Below are 17,728 nucleotides of genomic sequence, written 5' to 3' on the forward strand. Positions count from 1 at the left end.
AAAAACTGCCATCCTGCAGCATAGCCGCTGTTAGCCGCTAGAGCTAAGCAGAGGACGCAAAACTTGCATGACAATATCCATGCACACACATGCAGACATAGAAACACACACACACACACACACACACACACACACACACACACACATTGCATATACCCAGAAACTGTCAAAATACTCTTAGCTGCTAGAGCTAGATGGAAGACATGAAACTTGTACAATCACATGCACGCTTGCACAACAACGAACCCTATCTGGTTTTAAAATACAGACATCCGTCTGTCACAAACTGGAAGGAGGGAATGTGTTGAAAGAGGAGGCACGTGGGAGGTTAGCGCACACACATACACACAAAAGTGTCCAACGACTTGGGGGATGAAGAAGAGGAGGAGGATGGAGGGTGGAGACCATGAGGGATAGTTTTTCTAGTGGACAGCGCCAGTTTAAAATGCTCTCCTAATGACCCTCTGCTGTCAGACCCTGATGGAGCAGCTGCCTTCTGGAGGGCGGGGAAAATATTAACCTCCTCCCTCAGGTCCTTCATGAGATGGAGCAGTCCATCACAACACCTGGCTGGAAATGACCAAAAGGCCTGGAACGTCTGCATTAGTGAGACCAGAGATGGTCCTCATCGGTTCCTCGGGCTGGAGCTCCTTTCAAATGTTCACCCACTCCAAGAAAACGCAGAAGAGCCTGGCGGTCCAAAACTCCACCCCTCCTGACCTCCTCCATCATCTCCCTGCCGTTCCTCCTGAGCGTCACTACTTGTCACCTCCAGCTCCACCAGCCATCACTCCTGGTGGAGGTGGAGATGATGGAGGACATTTCTCATGCCCCTCCTGATGCCTCCTCATCCAGCAGCATCTGGATGGCCTGCACACGAGGGGGCGGGGCTTAACCTGGACAGGTCAGCTGTCAATCATCCAACCCTTCACAGACTACTTGAGGGTCTTCAAGAAACAGAGAACATGGAGAACCCAGGCTTTCGAACATAGAGAGAACCCAGGAGGAGAACTCAGTGGAGAAGCAGATGTCCCCTATGCTCTGAAGTATCAGCATGTTCTCACCGTTCCTTGGGAACATGGCGGTAACTGGAGAGGGAACGTTTCCTCCAACCCGACCTGCTGAGGAGGACTTGGCTCCTGGACTCCAGGAGACCCAGAGCACGTTCAAGGGCGAAAAGGAGCTCCCAGCTCCACATCAACCAATCATCTCAGGCGGTCCCACGGACCTGAACACAACACGGCCCAGCCCACCCCACCCTGAGCTGGAGAAACATCTCACAGCAGTATCCTGCTCTACATGATCTCTACACCTCCAGGTGAGGAACATTTAATATGAAATAAGGAGTTGGAAGTGGGGGGTGCTCCTGTCCCAGCAGGAGGTGGTGTCACCATCGACCCCCTGCCACCACCACCCTAAAATTAGACAGCCTGCTCATGAATAATGAAGAATCCATCCTGTTCTCTAAAGAGCGCCACTTAGCTTCTGAGAGTCGATATAAGGAGGCGTTCACTGACAGCTCGGACAGATCGGGACGCAAAAGGTGGATGGGTCAGAAGATCTGGTCCTTCTCCAATAGCAGCCAGCCTGAGCGGAGGTGTTTCCCCTCCGGAGAGCTTTCACACCTGAGAAGAGCTCCAACACGGAAACCGTGCGTGCGGGATTCGAACCCGGCTCCGCATTCCGCACCCGCCCAGGATCATTGAACGCACCGTGCCGGCAAGTGCCGGAGAAAAACAAGGCTCCGTCCCGCTTGCTACGACCCCGGTGTCCCGGGGGGGGCGGGGGGGGGACGCCCGAACCGGGGGTAACTACCGCGCGAACAGCGGGAAAGTAGAGCGCCGAGCCCCGGGGGCGTCGAACCGGCGACCACCCACCTTTCTGCTGCTTGAAGGACTGGATTGAGCCGGAGTGGTGCACCATGGCGGCGGCCGCCCGGCGCCCGGCGCTCGGCGGGGTGCGCGGATTGAGCGGCGGCGCGGCGGCGGCGGAGACCATGGGAGCCCGTCCCCGTCCCGACGCGCTCTCACCGCCGATGCGCAGAGCGCGGCAACACCTGTCTCTACTCCGCAGCCCCCCCCCCCCGCCACCATCACCATCCGCTGTTGTCATGGCGACGGGAGGCAGGGGAGGTCCTGGGATGGAAGCCCCCCCTCCTCCTCCCTCCGTCCTGATTTAACGACTCCAAATAAGCTGCGGGAAATCACCGGGATGGCGGCTCTCAAATGGACCGACAAGAGCCGGTATCGATTGTTTTATCGATCACCCCCCCCCTCACACACACACACACCACCACCCATGAAAAGACCCCGGGAGCAGGTCCCCCCCCCCCCCCGCTCCCAGCCGAAGCATCATCGACTAATAAACTACCGGGTTAACGCCAAAGCTCCCGGCGTGCGTGTATTTGAGCTGTTTTGATTGTCCATTGACTCCCGTTACTTCTTTTTCACCCCCCCCAACTTGCGTGCGTGTGCGTGTTACGTGGACGCGCAGGCCGTGCAGCCGCCTGTCCTGAGGTGTTTCACCTGCAAGGTCACGGCTCTGCTCCTTCTATTTGCGTCAATGTCAGGTGGAAAGTTGTACCACGCCACGGGGTCGCGCACACGCTCCCCTCCCCTCACACACTTTCTGAGAGAAGGTCCCAGTGGAGGAGCTCCATCCAGGACGTTCTCCTTGTTCTCCACAGGCTGGTTTTCCAGATGTAGGTCAGATGACAGCACTGCGGAGGGGTGGGGGTGGGGGGGGCGTGGAGTCGGATGCTGCCACCTGGTGGCTCACCGGGGGACCTGCGGGTTTCCAATCTGCTCGGTCGTGACGGGTCCACGCGGAGTTTCAACGCTCGTGTTTCCACGGCAACGGTCTGAATACCGTAAAGTGGATAGTCGCGCACTCCACTGTGGTACTTTCAGTCCAAAGGGAGCCAATCACAGCTGACCCTGGAAGCGGCAGGGCTTCACACATCACCTGTCAATCATCCACCATCTCCTCCAGAATTTATGGACTTCACAGAAGGTAGGAGAGCATTGAGAGAACCCAGGCTGAAAAACATGGAGACTCCACGAAACCAGAAGCTGGTGCTGGTTTACCATTAACCCTCTCTTCCAATCAGATTGCAGCTCTTGCGGGGTTCCAACACCCGTCAACCTTCTCCTGTCCCTCTTGCCTTCAGCTCCTGAAGCCTTTGCAGCTCCAACCTCCACACCTGTGCAGACCTCTGCGTCCAGGCGTGTCATTAAGAGTTCCTCACACTTCCATGTTCCTCCTCAGAAGCATCTCACTGGAACCCCTTGCAAGAGAGGATGGCACAGAGGGGCTGCAGCACCCACTGGTGGACAGGGCAGGAAACTGCAAAAGATATTTCTGGGTCCCGAGATATAATTGACCTATTTGATATATATTTGCAGCAGCTTAATAAAAACGTGAAGAAAATCTCGATATTTTATCAAATTGTGGAAAATATTTCACTTGTCGGCCGCCATTGATGTTTATGTGGGTAGCGATCTCACAGGGTTGACCTCTGGCCTGTTTTACAATTCACAAACACGTCTGTGCGAGCCTTCCCGTTTGGACCAGAGAGCACGGTGGAGAATGCTGAAGACAGAAGTCCAAGTGAGCTTCGAAATGAAGACGAACTGGCTGAGTGTGGCAACTGCGCTGCTCTGCTAGCAGAGAAAGCGCCTCCAGGATTATGCCGCTGGCCACTCATTGTCAGCAGATGCTTCTTCCGCAGGAGAACGTCATGCATCTCCTTTCCGGGGCTTTTCCTCCAGTCGGCTTTGCTTGTTTCCCGAGGAAAACTGTAGGCACGGTGTTTGGCTTTGGTGCTCTTTCGGCAGCTTAGCTTAGCATCCAGAGAGAAGCGATGAGAACACAATGGCAACTTAAAAAATTGTGTTGTCCACAAGCAATTTCCCACTCCTTCCTTCTCCAGCTGTCCACTGCAAAGCTGTGTAGCTTAGCATCACCCCCCCCGGACTGGAAATTGCACCCAGCACAACGTGACATTATTATCGTGTATACCGTACTGGGCTAAAGCTAATGCTAACCGAAAGCCAATGTTAACACAAGCAGTCCGTTTACATCATCAAACCTAGTATGCATTGCGCTTGTAAAACAACGTAGATTTAAAGGAGTCCTAGATTTTGATTTTGAAAAACATACATGCTTTTTTAACAACACATTCAAGTATGAGACAAACATTCAAGCATAGTTAGTCCGATTAGTCCTCCTAGCGCAGTGGTCCGCAACTTTTACCACTCAAAGAGCCATTTGGACCCGTTTCACCCCAGTAAATGTTGAGATATCACGACATCACGCAGACTCACCGGCGTCGCTCTCAGAGATGGTAAGCGAGGAGCTCCAGGATGCCGAGTGGCTAACGGCCAGGTCCGGGGGGGCCCGTCTGCCCAGAAGAGGCTGGAAGGCACATCTTCCCCGAAGACGCTGCCCTGCAGGACAGAGTGAGGATGGCGGGGACGTGAGGATCAGGGTTGGTCTACATGCATGCTGTAGGAGATGCTCCTCTGAACTGGCAGGGTCCAAGTTAGGATGCTGATTTAGTGGGTATCTCCTCTAGCATGGTGCATAAAACAGATGCACACTGTTGAGCCACTGAATTTTCAGTTCCTCGTTTTTATTTTTTCAATAGCGTCAATAACAATATCAATAACAATAACAAAAGAAAACCTCTTTTACACTGAAGGGAGGGTTGGTGATAAAAGCTCACAGTTCCTCCACTTGTGTCCATTAGGGCGGCGCTGTCTAAGTGGGGCGTTGTGAAGATCTGGGAGACACAGCGGCGATCGATTGATCAGCGGCTTCTTCCTGTGCTAAACTTCCTGCCTCGCTGATTATTTATTTAAACTAAATGCATCCTGAGAGAGGGGTCACTAAGCTGCGCTGAGCAGAGATCAGATATTGAGGGGTAGCTCCATTAACCTTGCGAGAGTCAATCTTCACCACTGTGGCCAGAGCGGGATGCCGCCGCCGCCGGCGAGCCCCTGGTCAGCAGTTTGGAGCCGAGGCCGGTTTTAGCCTGAGTGCAGGTGGACCCGCAGCAACTCCTTAATTGAATATAAAGGGCATTCGGACGGAGGGTTTTCCATCACTGCTCCCGTGTGTGTGTGTGTGTGTGTCAGCTAATATCCCGGTGTGATCTGCTTAATGCAACACAATGGCGACCAGTGGGATTATTTAGGTCTGTGGTCAGAGAGAGCAGGAACGCCGCCCAGAGAGACAGAAGTTTAACACACTCGATTGTGAAACTGTTAATTCTGCGGCAAAATTAGTTTTTTTTTCCCCTGCTTTTATTAGTGGGGTTAATGTCAGGCCAGCTCCTCCAGGTGTGACCAAAACAGAGCTGCTTAAATCATTCATTGCCTTCCATAAATGCCCTCATGAATAAACCATCGCAAAGGTTCCTCCTGCACGGATGGAAGCAATCCATTGGGTTCAAACTTCTGATAAGTCTTGGTCCCAGAGGATGGACACCCGCCGCTTCACCCCAGCTACTGATCGTCAGTTGAAAGACAGCTCGCGATTATTGGCGAGATTACTAGAAAATGCATCGATTGTTTATCAACTTTAAAAAAGGTCATATCCCAATCTGACATAATGGGAGGTTCAGACTGATTGGCCAGTGAGCGATTAGCGACAAACTTTAACACCCGCTGTAGAATTTGAAGTTCGGGGCCGCCCCTCCTCCCGCTCGCCCAAAGTGTGTCGTCCTACCTGAGGATCCTGCAGCAGACGTTCTGACCTCCATCCCAAGTGCACCCCTCCGACCAGACGTACGGCTGTGCCAGCCCGTGGTCCTGCCATTCACACTGTACGGCCGCCTCGTCACCACGGAGCAGCCCAGTAGGCGTGGAGGGGATGGGAAGGGTGGAGTTTCAGCGTGCAGAGGTGAGACACTCATCCATCCATCAGAGAGTGAAAGGGCGACATGAGGTCCCCCCCCCCCAGCGTGGATCACTAGTTATTTAGGGCATGGCATTTAAAACACGGGGTTGTACTTGAAAATTGATTTAATCTTAAAGTGAATATAAAATGTATTCCACCCGGATGAGTGGGTCGAACACGGGTCAACGAGCAACTATCAGAATCAAGGGATTGTAGGAGCGTCGCCATGGTGACCACTTGCAGTGACACCTTTCGCCACTAGGTGTCGCTGTTGTGCTGGCTGTCACAAGGTGGGCGTAGGACGTGTGACCACCGAGCTGCATTCACAATCGCTACGCTCGGACAACACCGGAGCGTTATTCGCGGCGATTCGAGGGATCGTTGCAACGTATATCAAAAAAACCCTATTGGAACTAAGAGGAATTATATGGTTTTTTTCTTCCGACCGGGTGAATTGGTAATCTACCGCTGAGAATTAAAATAAACAGCAAATCGCGTTCAAACAAACAGAAACACGTCGTGCAGATTCCGCTCTTGAACGCACCCCGGATCGGTCGTGCAAGCCAGCCGGGTCCCCTCCAGAGCAGAGCGGGGCAGAAAAAAATATATTTCGGATGAAATTCGACGCTTTCGCTCCTTAAATGTCGAAGTTTCTAAACAAAAGGTGCGCGGAGAAGTGACAAATCGGCCTGCCGTAGGGTAGAAACCGGGCTTAGCAGTGCAGCTTGTAGCGCCTAGCTAGAATGCTAACGTCACCGTAGCTAGCAGAAGCTAACGGTACCGAAGCTAACAAGCTAACGGGAGCGTTATGCCCGACGAGGGGAGTCGAAGCCGCCGCTTATGTCGCCACCGGACCCGCCCGTCGGAGCAGCTAGCGAGCAGCCAGAACCAGGGCTCTGACCGCGTTGCCTTTTTTCCCTCTTTCCTTATAAAACTCCAAAAAACACGCCAAAAAAACTTTTCTGGATAAAATTCCAGAATGGGAATGTGCCTCCCGTGCCTTGGCGGAGCGGTCGACGACGTCGTGGTCACTCCGGATCCGGTACGTAACGTCCAGCCACAGTCGGCAATATGAAGTTACAACCGGCACATTAAAAATAACAATATTGACAGTAAGAAGATTATACACCCGTTACAATGCTCATAAGAAGAAGTTCCAGCCGTTGCAATCATAATTATATTCACTATTGTAAGCTACAGCCGTTACAATAATAATATTTACCATAATAATAAGCTACAGTCATTACATTAAGTATGAAAATAAACTGCAGCTGTTACAATAATAGTTTATAGTAAGTTACAGCCATTTCAATAATAATTTTATGAGTATAAGCTACAGCTGTGATTATAACAATCTTTGATTCTAAACCACAGGCCTTAATTTTTTTTTGGTAAGATACAGCATGACAATATTTTTTTTTATTGTGACCTACCGCCATTGCAGTAATACAATTTATGATAATAAAGTACAGGCCTTACATTTTTTTTTACTGTAAGATACAGCATGACAATAATATTATTTATTATAAGCTACAGCTGTTACAATAATAATAATTTTTATGATTATAAGCTACAACTGTTATAATAATATTTATGATAAGCTACAGCCGTTACATTAATACTACTTATGAATATAAAGTACAGGCCTTAAAACATTTTAATAGAAGCTACAGCATGACAATAATATTTTTTTATGAGACCCTACAGTCGTTACAATAATAGTTATGATTATAAGCTACAGCCATTACGATAATATTTGGTTTATAAGCTACATCTGTAATATTTATTATTATAGACTACATTCATTATAATACTACTAAAATATTTATGATAATTATAAGCTGTTGTCAGACCTGATTTTGACGATAAAATACATTTGCAAGACATGAGAATATTAATGATAAGTTTACACATCCCTGTATGTCTGTGTGTGTTTCCTGCAGGACACCCGGAGGAGGCAGCTGGCTGAGGCCGCCGAGAAAAGACAGAAAGAGGTTTGTGCTGCTTTGTTTCTCAGGTAGAACACTCCTGCTAGATGAACCCCAGCTGGTTAGTTAGTGGGTCTACAAATCAGGTAAAGCTGGTTAGTTAGTAGGATGACCAATCAGTTAAAGCTGGTTAGTTAGTAGGTTGGCCCGTCAGATGCAGCTGGTTAGTTGTGTCGGTTTGGGTTTCTGCCGCAGACGGGCACTTGATGCGAGTCAACAGTCATTTATATTCCTATAAATATCCTGCAGCCCTGTGTGTTGACACTTTCCTCCACTGAAGATAAACACCGCTCCTCTCTCCGGCCTCCATGATGGATTTTTGTTTTCCCTTCCTTGTTTAAAAAGGTCAACCACAAGACCCGGGGGAGGGAGGGGGGGGGGGGGGGTTACTCGTGACTCGGCCCGTAAAGGGGAACGGACCCGCAGAACATTTGGTGATTTCATACGTGCGCGCTCCGTCACCAGCCGCAGATCATCCGTGGAGGCTTGAGAGCGACACAGGCTCCCAGTGGTGATGGAGAGTGGAACGCAGCTGAGTTTGACGTCAGTGGAGGGGAGGGTTAGTGGTTTGTGGAGGGTTGTTGTGATGAAAAGTGTGAGCACCAGACCCCGTGGTGAGTAACTTCTCGTTGTGCAGAGGAGCCACGTGCACCTCCGTAAGAGACATGCTAAAGTTGCGGCTAGGTAAGTGCAAGCGGACCGGGACGGCCGGGCAGGGATTCAAACCCCCACCCACACCCCACTCACCTTCCCCCTCCACGGAATGACAACCTCCTCAGCTTGATGATTCACCACCCACGCTCACCCTCACACACTCACACACACACCCCTGCCCTGAACCCTAGCCCCCCACCCACCCCACGCCCGTTGCAATGCGGTGAACCCCCTCCGTGCTTTGTCGCGTCCGGCTGCAAGCGGTTTGTCTCCAGTGCCCGTCTTCTCGTGCATGTTTTGTGAGGTCTGTGCACGACGCCGCCTGACCTGCCTCTCCATTTCCAGACAGCATACAGGGGTGTCAAAAATCCAGAAGCAGTCGAAAGGAAAAGGAAGAAACAAGAGGAGATGGAGAAACAGGAAATGACCACCTCAGCGTCAGGTGGCGGCGGCTTGAAGGTTAGTTTCCCAGCAAGACCTTCCCTGACAATGAAACCTTAGTCAGTCCCCATGAACGTCTGGCGAGGACGCAGTTCCTCCTCCCGGACACCAGGGGCAGTGCTGAGTTCAGGTGTCACACCTCTGACAAAGAATGTAATGATTATGATGAAGAGATGATTCTGACCTTCTCCTCCTTCTCCAGTGGCAGGTGGGCTGAAGGTCACCTGACCCCAGAGCCGACACCCAAGACGGCTGCAGGATGACCTCCAGCAGCCGCTGGCACCAGCCCTTTATTTAAGTGTCCTCTTTGCCCGTTCCACAGCCTCTTAGCGACAAACAGCCCGCACACAAGCCGTTAGATTATTATGGGATGCGCGGAAGCCCTGCCTGAGAGAAAGTTGCACGGACACATGAACACACACATACACATTGTGCAGTTTGTTTTGGCACTTGCTGACATTGTGTGCTATCAAAATGGCGGACGCAGGAAGTGCAAGAACCCTCGAAGGCTTCGCTAGGATCCGCTTTATTTAAGACGCGCTGTGCCGGTGCTCCCGGCCTTTTGGAGCTCATATTTGCCACAATAAACGGCTTTTCTGCTAACCCGGACCCAACTGTGTGTGTGTGTGTGTGTGTGTGTGTGTGTGTGACAACGCAGTTTTAAACAAGGAAAGCAGACGCGCAAATGTTTTCTCTCCCAAGAACCATCTGTAGGAGGTCCACAGGAGGTCTGGCTACTCACACGTTAAATATTTAAGGACTTATCTCAAGGTCAGGGTTACAAGCTGCGGTATTTTATTGAAATGTTAACATTTATAAACAAACGTCAGCGCCTGGGGGAGTGCAAGGCGCCACTTCCCTCTGCGGCCACTAGGTGGCAGCAGAGCTGCAGCAACGAGCCTGCTGACGTCACAGAGGGATCTGTCCGATAAAAGGTTTAAAGTCCAATTAAGGAACGGAGTACAAAAAATAATTTCTGTTAGTCAAGAGCGATTCAGCCATGAAGGTAAATAAAGCTGATGGCACGACCTCTGAAAGGCCAAAGAGGTAAAGGGTTACTGGCTCCTTTGGAGGGAGGAGGTCCATTCTGCAGTTCCACCAAGACTTTTTGAGACTTCAAGAGCGGAAGCACGTCAGATAATTCCAGCGTTACAAGCCTCGAGAAGGCACTGGTTAAAATACGTGGAAATACTCAAGTTCTGGAGGGAAAGAAAAAAACTTCTCAGGAGGCTTAAGGAGGCCCCTGACCACGCTTATCGTTCCGCTCCCTGCCGTGACCTTACCAGCTCCTGCTTCTATTTCTTACTTCGGTAGCCCGCGGCGGCGGCGCTGGCGGACACCACCATGTACCCGCCTGGCGTCAGGTCCCTGATGCTCGGAGCTTTCCCGTGGACCGGGGAGGTCTTGGCCTCGATGCGGGGGGCCTGCAGCGCCCGGCACGGGTCGTGTTTCAGCAGGTAGCTCTCGAAGGTCTCCCAGCCGCCGCCCACGCGCACCATCACGTGCTTGTTGTGCAGCATCTGCAAAGGAGAGGACGGCGGGCGGAGAAGGTCAGCCGGGTCCTCCAGGAGCCCCAACCATCATCAAGATAACCCGCAAATAAGAAGCAGGAGTTTGCAGGGGGGAGAACGTCCAGGAGGTTAGAAGGAACAGCCTTTTATTCCAAGTTCTTCCAAGAACTAGAACAAAATAAAACCTGGGGAGAACCAGGAGAGAGCTCAGGCAGGAGAACCTTGAGTTCCCAGAGAGATCACAAAGGAAGAACCTCGGCAGAATTTGCGAGGGAACCCAGGTAGGAGAAGATGGAAGACAGAAGATAGAAGCATGGACCTTCTAGCTCGGGCTTCCAGCGATTAGCTCTGGAATTAACGAACCGCTGAAAGAAGCAGAAACTGTAAGTGAAGCGTTCTTCACGTCCTCCTGGCCCCGCCCACCTCAGGTCACCGGACGTCTCCATGACCGCCGTTTTAATGAGGCTGAAGCGCGTCGCCCTCCCACCTGCATCCTCTGAGGTTGAGCGCCATGGCAACGCAGAATACAAAAGAAAACTACGGCGGTCACCTCGGGCGGCGTGAGCCTTGAACGCACCTCGGCAGCTCGTTAGCGCCGGGGATGAAAGGGTTAGCGGAGTCTATTAGCCCTCCACCCCCCCATAACATGCAACATTTATAAGCCTATTTGAAGAATCAATCTTGGAGGGGGTTTCAATCTCCGGCGCCTCCCCAGGGTTTGGAACCCGGCGACGGATTCAATCTTGCCGTCCTCCAGCCGGGCCCCTCCGACAGGGTGACTTTTCCCTCGGACGCCCCGGGGCGGGGTGCTGCCCCCGCCGCGAACACCCCATCTGTTAACGGATTTGGCAGGTTGTTGCCACGCCGCTGCTGCCGTTTCCAGCATCCTGAGAATTTTAATGGCGGTATCTCCGCAGCCGTTTCATGAACGCACGCGGTAATCAGGTGCTGGAGCTTCCCGCGGTGACCTCGGCCCTCCTCTGCCGTCCGCCATCTTCTAATTGCGGCGTCTCACCAATTTGTCCTTGGTTGCCTGGCAACGCCGTGGCGACCGAGCCGAAGGCATCCAGGCTGCGAGGACGTTTTGTTTTGTGCGGAGGAAAAAAAAGAAAAACAAACTCTGAGGGGGGGAAATGGCTTTGCCGCGGTGAAGCCGGATTCCGCCGCCAGCAGGGGGCGACCCTGAGCAGCTCTCAGGGTGGTGCCAATCCAGGTTGCCTAGTAACCAAGGAGGCTACACCTCTAACCCCACCCCTTTTTTAATCATGTGATCACCAGCTGGCAAGGGGGGGGTCACCTGACCGTCAGATGCGATGAAGTCCCGCCGCCGGAACGGCGAGGCACAATGAACGTCTTTCTTCTGGTACTCACCCGTATGAAGAGCATCTTCTCGCCGACGCGATAGCGGCCCTGCGAGTGGCGCTCCACGTGGAAGCCGCCCGGGCAGCGGCAGGGGGGGTCGGCGGCGATGTGTCGCACCTGCAACACGCCACGCCGGTCGGTCTTCTTCAGTCTCAGCGGGAATTTCATTCAAAAACAAAAACAGCCACGTGCGGAGCGGAGAGACACCTCCAGATGAAACGGCGACTCACGGCATCGTCCAGCTGCCGGCCGGCGTCTCTCTTGGGGGGTTTGGCGGCGGTCGGGGAGGCGGGAGGAGGTGAGGAGGATGACAATGACGAGGTGGTGGACGGCGGTGGTGAAGGTGAGGCCGGGGGCGCCAACTCCTCCTGCTCGATCTCCTTCTCCAGCTTCACCAGGCCAGGAGGCTCCACGTCATACCTGCACAGGGGGTGCACAGCAGCGTCAGGTGGGACGGCGGGGGGAGTCCAAGGGGGAATTCGAGGGGGGAGTCGGACGCCTACCGCGAGGCAATGCGGCCCAGCTCCAGAAGGCACAGGCACACTTCCCGCGGCTGCTTGTGGAGGACTGAGGGGACCAGAGGCAGGTTTAGTTGCGCTAACGCTAATGCTACATGCTAACAAGGTGTAATGCCAGCAGGCTAACACAGCACACACACACACAAACACACATGCAGATGGTGGAACAAAGATGCTCCTTGTTTGACTCGTGACATCACGAGATGACCTGCAAGGCGCTGTGCACAGCGCCTTGCACGGCAGTGTGCACGTGACCCAGGCCTGTATGTTCCTGGGAAACCCTTGAAACGAGAGAAGATGGATGGTTCTAGGTATCAGGTTACTTCAGGGACTGCGGGAGGAGGATGGAGAACCTGGGGAGAACATACAGAGAAAGCCGGACAGGCAGGGGAACATGGAGCAAAGCCAACGAGGGGAACCTGAAGGATAACGCATGCAGGAGAACGTGGAGAGAGCGTAGGAAGGAGAACCTTGGAGGAGAACCCAGGCAGGAGAACTTGGAGGATAAGGCAGGCAGGTGAACTTGGAGAGAACATAGGCAGGAGAACGCGGAGGAGAATACAAGCGGGGAACCTGGGGAGAACACAGGGGGGAGAACATGGGAAGAAACTTGGCAGAACTTGGAGGGACCCCAGGTAGGAGAAGGTGTGGAGAACACCCAGGCAGGAGAACCTGGAGAACCAAGGGAAATGGAACCAGGGACCTTCTCGCTGGAGGTGGGGCTTCCAGCGGTTAGCACTAATTAGCATTAAATCCAGAGAAGACGGACCAAAGCGCGGCAGGGGTTGGAGATGGAGCCTCACCTAAGCCCTCCGACTCAAACAGGCACGTCTCGCCGACGCCGACCTCCCGGCACCAGGACAGGAAGTTGGCGGTGTTGTCGCGGGCAAAGAAGGAGCCGGAAGGAGCGCTCCGCCTGCAGGGGATCCTCCGCTGGGGGAGAACCTGCGTGGGAGAGGACAAACCTTCACCTCCTTCAGGACCGCAGGTGTTCCAGCAAAAACCCCGAGGAACCTCCTCTCGCTTTGGAGCAGGAGATTGATGGAGCTGGCGGAGGTCTGTTTCCGTGCGTCTGAGAAGGTGCGATGATCTCATGCTGGAAACACGAAGGAGGTCCTTATAACCCCCCCACCCCTCCTCTGCAGCCTCTGAGAGCCTTCACATTCCTGGAGGAACCTTCTCGGCCTGGACCTGCGATTGGACTGACGCTTTAACGCGTTGTTGCAAAGGAAAAAAAATCAAATTCGAGAAGGAAAAGGGATTATTATGAACACCCATTTCTTCAGGGCCTCCAGGGAACCATCTAGTCTCAGCTCAGGAGCTCAAACAATGATCTTACGCCATAGCCCACACCTGAGGGATTAGAACCTGAAAGATCATAATCTGTAAGATTAGAATTTGAGGGATTTTAATATGAATGAATATAATCTGAAGGAATTGTTTACAGGCTGTGACTGTAACCTATGTCTTTTTTTATAGCCAGACGGATTATAATCTATATAGGATTTGAGAGATTGTAACCTGGGGGATTTTAATCCGAAGGGGTGACCTGGGGGTTATACCTGAGAGATTGTAACCTACAGTTTAATAAATAGATGGATTATAACCTGAGGGATTTTAATCCAAAGGACTATGACCTGAGGGATTATAGTTTGAAGGAAGAGGACCTAAGGGATTATAAATATAACCTACAATTTTATAAACAGAGGGATTATAATCTGAAGGGAAAAGACTTGAGGGATTATAACCAAAGGGATTGTAATTTACTTTTTACCGGTAATAAACAGAAGGATTATAACCTGTGTGATTCTAATCCAAATGACGATGACCTGGGGGATTATAATCTGGTGGATTGTGACTAGGGGGATTATAATCTGACATAAACCACCTGGGGGATCCTAACCTACAGTTTAATCAACAGAGGGATTATAACCAGAGGGATTATAATCTGAAGGACTATGATTTTAGGGATTATAATCTGGGGCATTACAGGCGGCAGTGATTTATTTTGTGATCAGCCCCGTGCCGTGAACAACCATCTTCAGTCTCCTGCTCGTCAGACGCCTTCAGGGCCTCCGGACATTTCAGCGCTCGGCCTCGCCATCAATGGGCTCCTCTATTCCCCCCCCACCCGTCCTCGCCGGATGACCTCCTGGTGTTTCTTTCCACACGTCACGCTGGGATCAGGAGGTTCAAACATCTACACCACCCTCCTGGAGGAGTGAAGAAGCATCTCCAACTCATCTGGATTAAATAATCTCTTTCACTGTGTGTGTGTGTGTGTGTGTGTGTGGTTAGGGGGTCCAAAGCTCCGCCCACTTACCTCTGGGCTCCCGGGCCGGCCCGCCGCCCCCCCTCCTCCAGGACCTCCAGGACCTTCACGTCTGCGCCTGAACTTCTCTTGCAGGGTCTCGGCCAGCTGACAGAGGACGGAGCCGTTGTCTAGGCGGTCCATGAAGCTCTCCGCCGTGATCTCCAGCCCTGGTGGTGGTGGTAGTGGGGGCGTCAACACACACACACACACACACACACACACTGGAATTAAATGCAATCTCCAGATCTGGAGAAGTCTACCTGCTGCCAAACCTCTAAACCCGTCATAGACGGGGATTTTCAGTGTGTGTGTGTGAGGGGGGGGCTTTCACATTACGGGGGCACCTTGGTTGGCGGGGGTGGACCTGGGGGGGGGGGGGCACATGAATTTCCAGAGGACCATTCTTTCTCAGTGAGGTCATGTTGAAGGGGGGGCGTCTGTGGAAAGAAACTGGAGAGGTTTTTTTTCTTATGGGGGGCGTTGGTTGTGTGTGTGTGTGTGTGTGTGTGTGTGTGTTGGGGGGGGGGGGGGGTCTTGGCGTTTAATGACTTCCAAATGTGACGGCGCCCAGACGCACAAAGACATTGAGACCTGGAGAAACAATGAGAAGAAGTCACTCGGTACCTCGCCGTCTGCCCCCCCCCCCACAAATAAAACATGACTCACCATTTTTTTAACCATGACACAGCCACTCCTGGGCTTTGCACATCAGCACCCTTTACCCTGATCTTCTGATGGTCCTGGAGGTGACGCCAATGTGTGTGTGTGGGGGGGGTGTGGGGGGTAGATAGCAGCACTTGTATTAAGTTGCTTGGGGGGGGGGGTGCAAACCTGCATTTACCGGATTTCTGCATTTTTGTCTGACGACTCAGCGAACCCGCCTGTTAAAGCAGCTTTTTATTGGGTAAGGAGAGAAGGATGGGGGGCTGAATGAGTGAAAATCAAGAAGGGGGGGGCTATTGATCGTTGCGAAAACAATAGATAATAAATAATCGATTGACAGCCGTGAGTGTGATTAGTGAATACAGCGCAGGTAGACTCTGCTGACGCCATTGGACCCTTAATGACACCCATTATTCAATTAGGTTCATTGGTGTGTGTGTGTGTGTGTGTGTGTGTGTGTGTGTGTCTGGGTCGCTCACCCAGGCTGCTGTTGAGCCACAGGGCCAGGTCCTCCTTCATGGGCAGCAGACTGGCCTCGTGCCGGACGGCCAGCCACTGGTGGTACAGCTGCACGTCCCTCAAGCCGGGCCTGGAGCTCATGGAGCTACACATGGTTCTCCAGCTACACCCTGGAGATGAAGGGAGGTGATGTCAGATCAGAAGGAATGCTTGGAAGCACGGCGGGACAGAGCTGGAGTCCATATTGCGAGAAGAAGCTCTGGATCGGACGTCGGGTCCCGCACATGAGGTGCACCGCTGGTTCCAGGAGACCCCTCGACACACACACATCTGCCCGAGCCTCACAGCGGGAGTCTGTTCACCAGACAAAGAGCTTCTTCAGCTCTCTGTCCAGGAAGCGGCCCACCGCAGCCGCAAATCAATTCCAGCTGCTGTTCCACATCATCTAACGTGATGGTCAGCTGAGGGAGGGGGCGTGAAGATGTCCTCCTCCATCTCATCTCATTAGGACTTCATTAAATCAGTCCTCCAGGTCTTTATCTAGGTGCAGAGATGTTTGGGAATTGACTGAAGATCCTCTCAGCCCTGAGATGTTCCCTCACCCCCGTGGAGACGGGAAACAATAGTGTCCAGCCTCCGCGCCGTCAGGTAGGAACAATGGTTTCATAGAGCTGTCAGAGGAGGTCAGGAGGTCAGGAATCTGACCTTTCCAGCCGCCTCAAGGTCGGGGGCTGGCATGGACCGCAAACACCTCGCAAGATCTCCATGTCCCACCAAGGTCGCACAAGACTAGGCCGTTAGTGCACGGCAGGAGGCCTAGAGATGGTGGCAGGGCCTCCAGGACACGGCGAGGATGGAGGTCCAGGACGTCTCCACAGGCTTGGTAGAAGGTTACGTGGAGGTCCAGAACCTCAAATGCACACAGACGCTGTGGATTTCCACAAACCGCGTAATGTCTGCACACACACACGCATGCGCACACGCCAAGACACTCCAGTGTGTGTGACCCAAAGTGCGAAACTGCTTCTCCTTGCTGATCACAAGTAAAAAAAAGCACAAATATCTAAATAACCTGGAAATAAAGAAAAAAAATAAAAAGCCACAACAAGCAGGTCCTTCTTCTCAGAGCAGGATGTGTGTTTGTTTGGGCGTGAAGAAAACACAGCTCACAGAATTCAAACTCATCTGGCAAAACAGCAGCTGATATCACGTGCGTTTAACTTCCGGTCGTGATTCTGATCATGAAGAAGTAAAGACGCCCACTCCCACGACGGATGGGAGTTCCGTGGGTGCTCACCGTGGGGGATCCACTGGTGGACGCTTTTCCTCCCGCTCGTCCACTGGCCTGCAGGACCCTGTTCTCATGCTGCTTGTCCAACGCACGAAGACCCACGGGTTCGGCGGACCGGCGTGGACCGGCGGTCTCTCTCTCTCTCTCTCTCTCTCTCTCTCTCTCTCTCTCTCTCTCTCTCTTTCTTTCTTTCTGCACACACACTCGCATCACGCTGGAGCTGAAGGGAGGGAAGTTCTGCAGGCAGCAGCACCTCCTCCTCCTCCTCCTCCCTCCTCCTCCCGCCATGACGCGTCCAGGTGCGGGTTGCGTGAAAACACAACCTGCGGAAGTGGAAGATATTCACCGTGAAAACGGTGTATATTTGTAAATAATAAATGAATTAATATCAGCCTAAGGGCGCATTATGGTGGTTAGAGCGCAATTACGCACAAAAAGAGAAAAAACAAACACATCGGAAACCCTCACCTACGCTGATGCTCGCCAGCCAATCATAAGTTGTCCCGAGTTCGATAGGAAGAGCTGCGCATGCGCGGCGGCACACTCATGCGAAGTTTGAGCCTCCGGGTACTTTTACTTGTTTGTTTTTGCTTTTTATTAACAAATACACACACACACACACACAC

At 52.4% G+C, this 17,728-nt stretch overlaps 3 protein-coding genes across 8 annotated transcripts in view; 1 reads left to right on the forward strand and 2 right to left on the reverse strand.

Moving 5' to 3' along the window:
* ano3 (anoctamin 3) overlaps positions 1–2,141 on the reverse strand; it is a 21,034-nt gene extending 18,893 nt beyond the window's left edge. For all 4 annotated transcript variants that reach the window (XM_086162850.1, XM_086162849.1, XM_086162848.1 and 1 more), the window contains exon 1: positions 1,878–2,141. In XM_086162850.1, coding sequence (XP_086018976.1) covers positions 1,878–2,112 — 235 coding nt within the window. In that variant the 5' untranslated portion in view covers positions 2,113–2,141. The remainder of the gene's footprint in view (positions 1–1,877) is intronic.
* A 4,099-nt stretch (positions 2,142–6,240) lies between these two features.
* Positions 6,241–9,593, forward strand: svip (small VCP interacting protein). 2 transcript variants are annotated; one of them, XM_086162902.1, is made up of 5 exons: positions 6,241–6,943; positions 7,845–7,895; positions 8,527–8,573; positions 8,889–9,002; positions 9,187–9,211. In XM_086162902.1, the coding sequence occupies exons 1-4, from the start codon at positions 6,881–6,883 to the stop codon at positions 8,968–8,970; spliced, it is 243 nt and encodes an 80-aa protein (XP_086019028.1). In that variant the 5' UTR covers positions 6,241–6,880; the 3' UTR covers positions 8,971–9,002; positions 9,187–9,211. The 2 variants fall into 2 exon arrangements, with proteins under 2 accessions (XP_086019028.1, XP_086019027.1); XM_086162901.1 differs by lacking the exon at positions 8,527–8,573 and having other exon boundaries at positions 6,264–6,943; positions 9,187–9,593.
* A 65-nt stretch (positions 9,594–9,658) lies between these two features.
* On the reverse strand, positions 9,659–17,265 carry gas2a (growth arrest-specific 2a). 2 transcript variants are annotated; one of them, XM_086162887.1, is made up of 8 exons: positions 17,109–17,265; positions 15,832–15,981; positions 14,699–14,856; positions 13,179–13,320; positions 12,361–12,424; positions 12,088–12,277; positions 11,867–11,974; positions 9,659–10,504 (listed from the first exon to the last, which is right to left on the reverse strand). In XM_086162887.1, exons 2-8 carry the CDS (start codon positions 15,962–15,964, stop codon positions 10,280–10,282), a joined length of 1,020 nt encoding a protein of 339 aa, XP_086019013.1. In that variant the 5' UTR covers positions 15,965–15,981; positions 17,109–17,265; the 3' UTR covers positions 9,659–10,279. The 2 variants fall into 2 exon arrangements, with proteins under 2 accessions (XP_086019013.1, XP_086019014.1); XM_086162888.1 differs by having other exon boundaries at positions 10,345–10,504; positions 12,065–12,277.
* Positions 17,266–17,728: the final 463 nt, after the last annotated feature.

The sequence above is a fragment of the Fistularia commersonii genome, chromosome 17 (assembly GCF_037954325.1).
Source record: "Fistularia commersonii isolate RoL2024-O1a breed Wild chromosome 17, RoL_Fcom_v1.0, whole genome shotgun sequence".
In the NCBI taxonomy this organism is placed as follows: Eukaryota; Metazoa; Chordata; class Actinopteri; order Syngnathiformes; family Fistulariidae; genus Fistularia; species Fistularia commersonii.

Coding starts and splice junctions, on each gene's coding strand:
- gas2a (XM_086162887.1), bottom strand. CDS start 15,964: ATGTGTAGCTCCATGAGCTCCAGGCCCGGCTTGAGGGACGTGCAGCTG. Junction 12,278..12,360: donor CTGGGCCGCATTGCCTCGCG/GTAGGCGTCCGA, acceptor CCCCCTGTGCAG/GTATGACGTGGAGCCTCCTG. Junction 11,975..12,087: donor GCCGGCAGCTGGACGATGCC/GTGAGTCGCCGT, acceptor GGCGTGTTGCAG/GTGCGACACATCGCCGCCGA.
- svip (XM_086162902.1), top strand. CDS start 6,881: ATGGGAATGTGCCTCCCGTGCCTTGGCGGAGCGGTCGACGACGTCGTG. Junction 7,896..8,526: donor CCGAGAAAAGACAGAAAGAG/GTTTGTGCTGCT, acceptor CTCGTTGTGCAG/AGGAGCCACGTGCACCTCCG. Junction 8,574..8,888: donor CATGCTAAAGTTGCGGCTAG/GTAAGTGCAAGC, acceptor CTCCATTTCCAG/ACAGCATACAGGGGTGTCAA.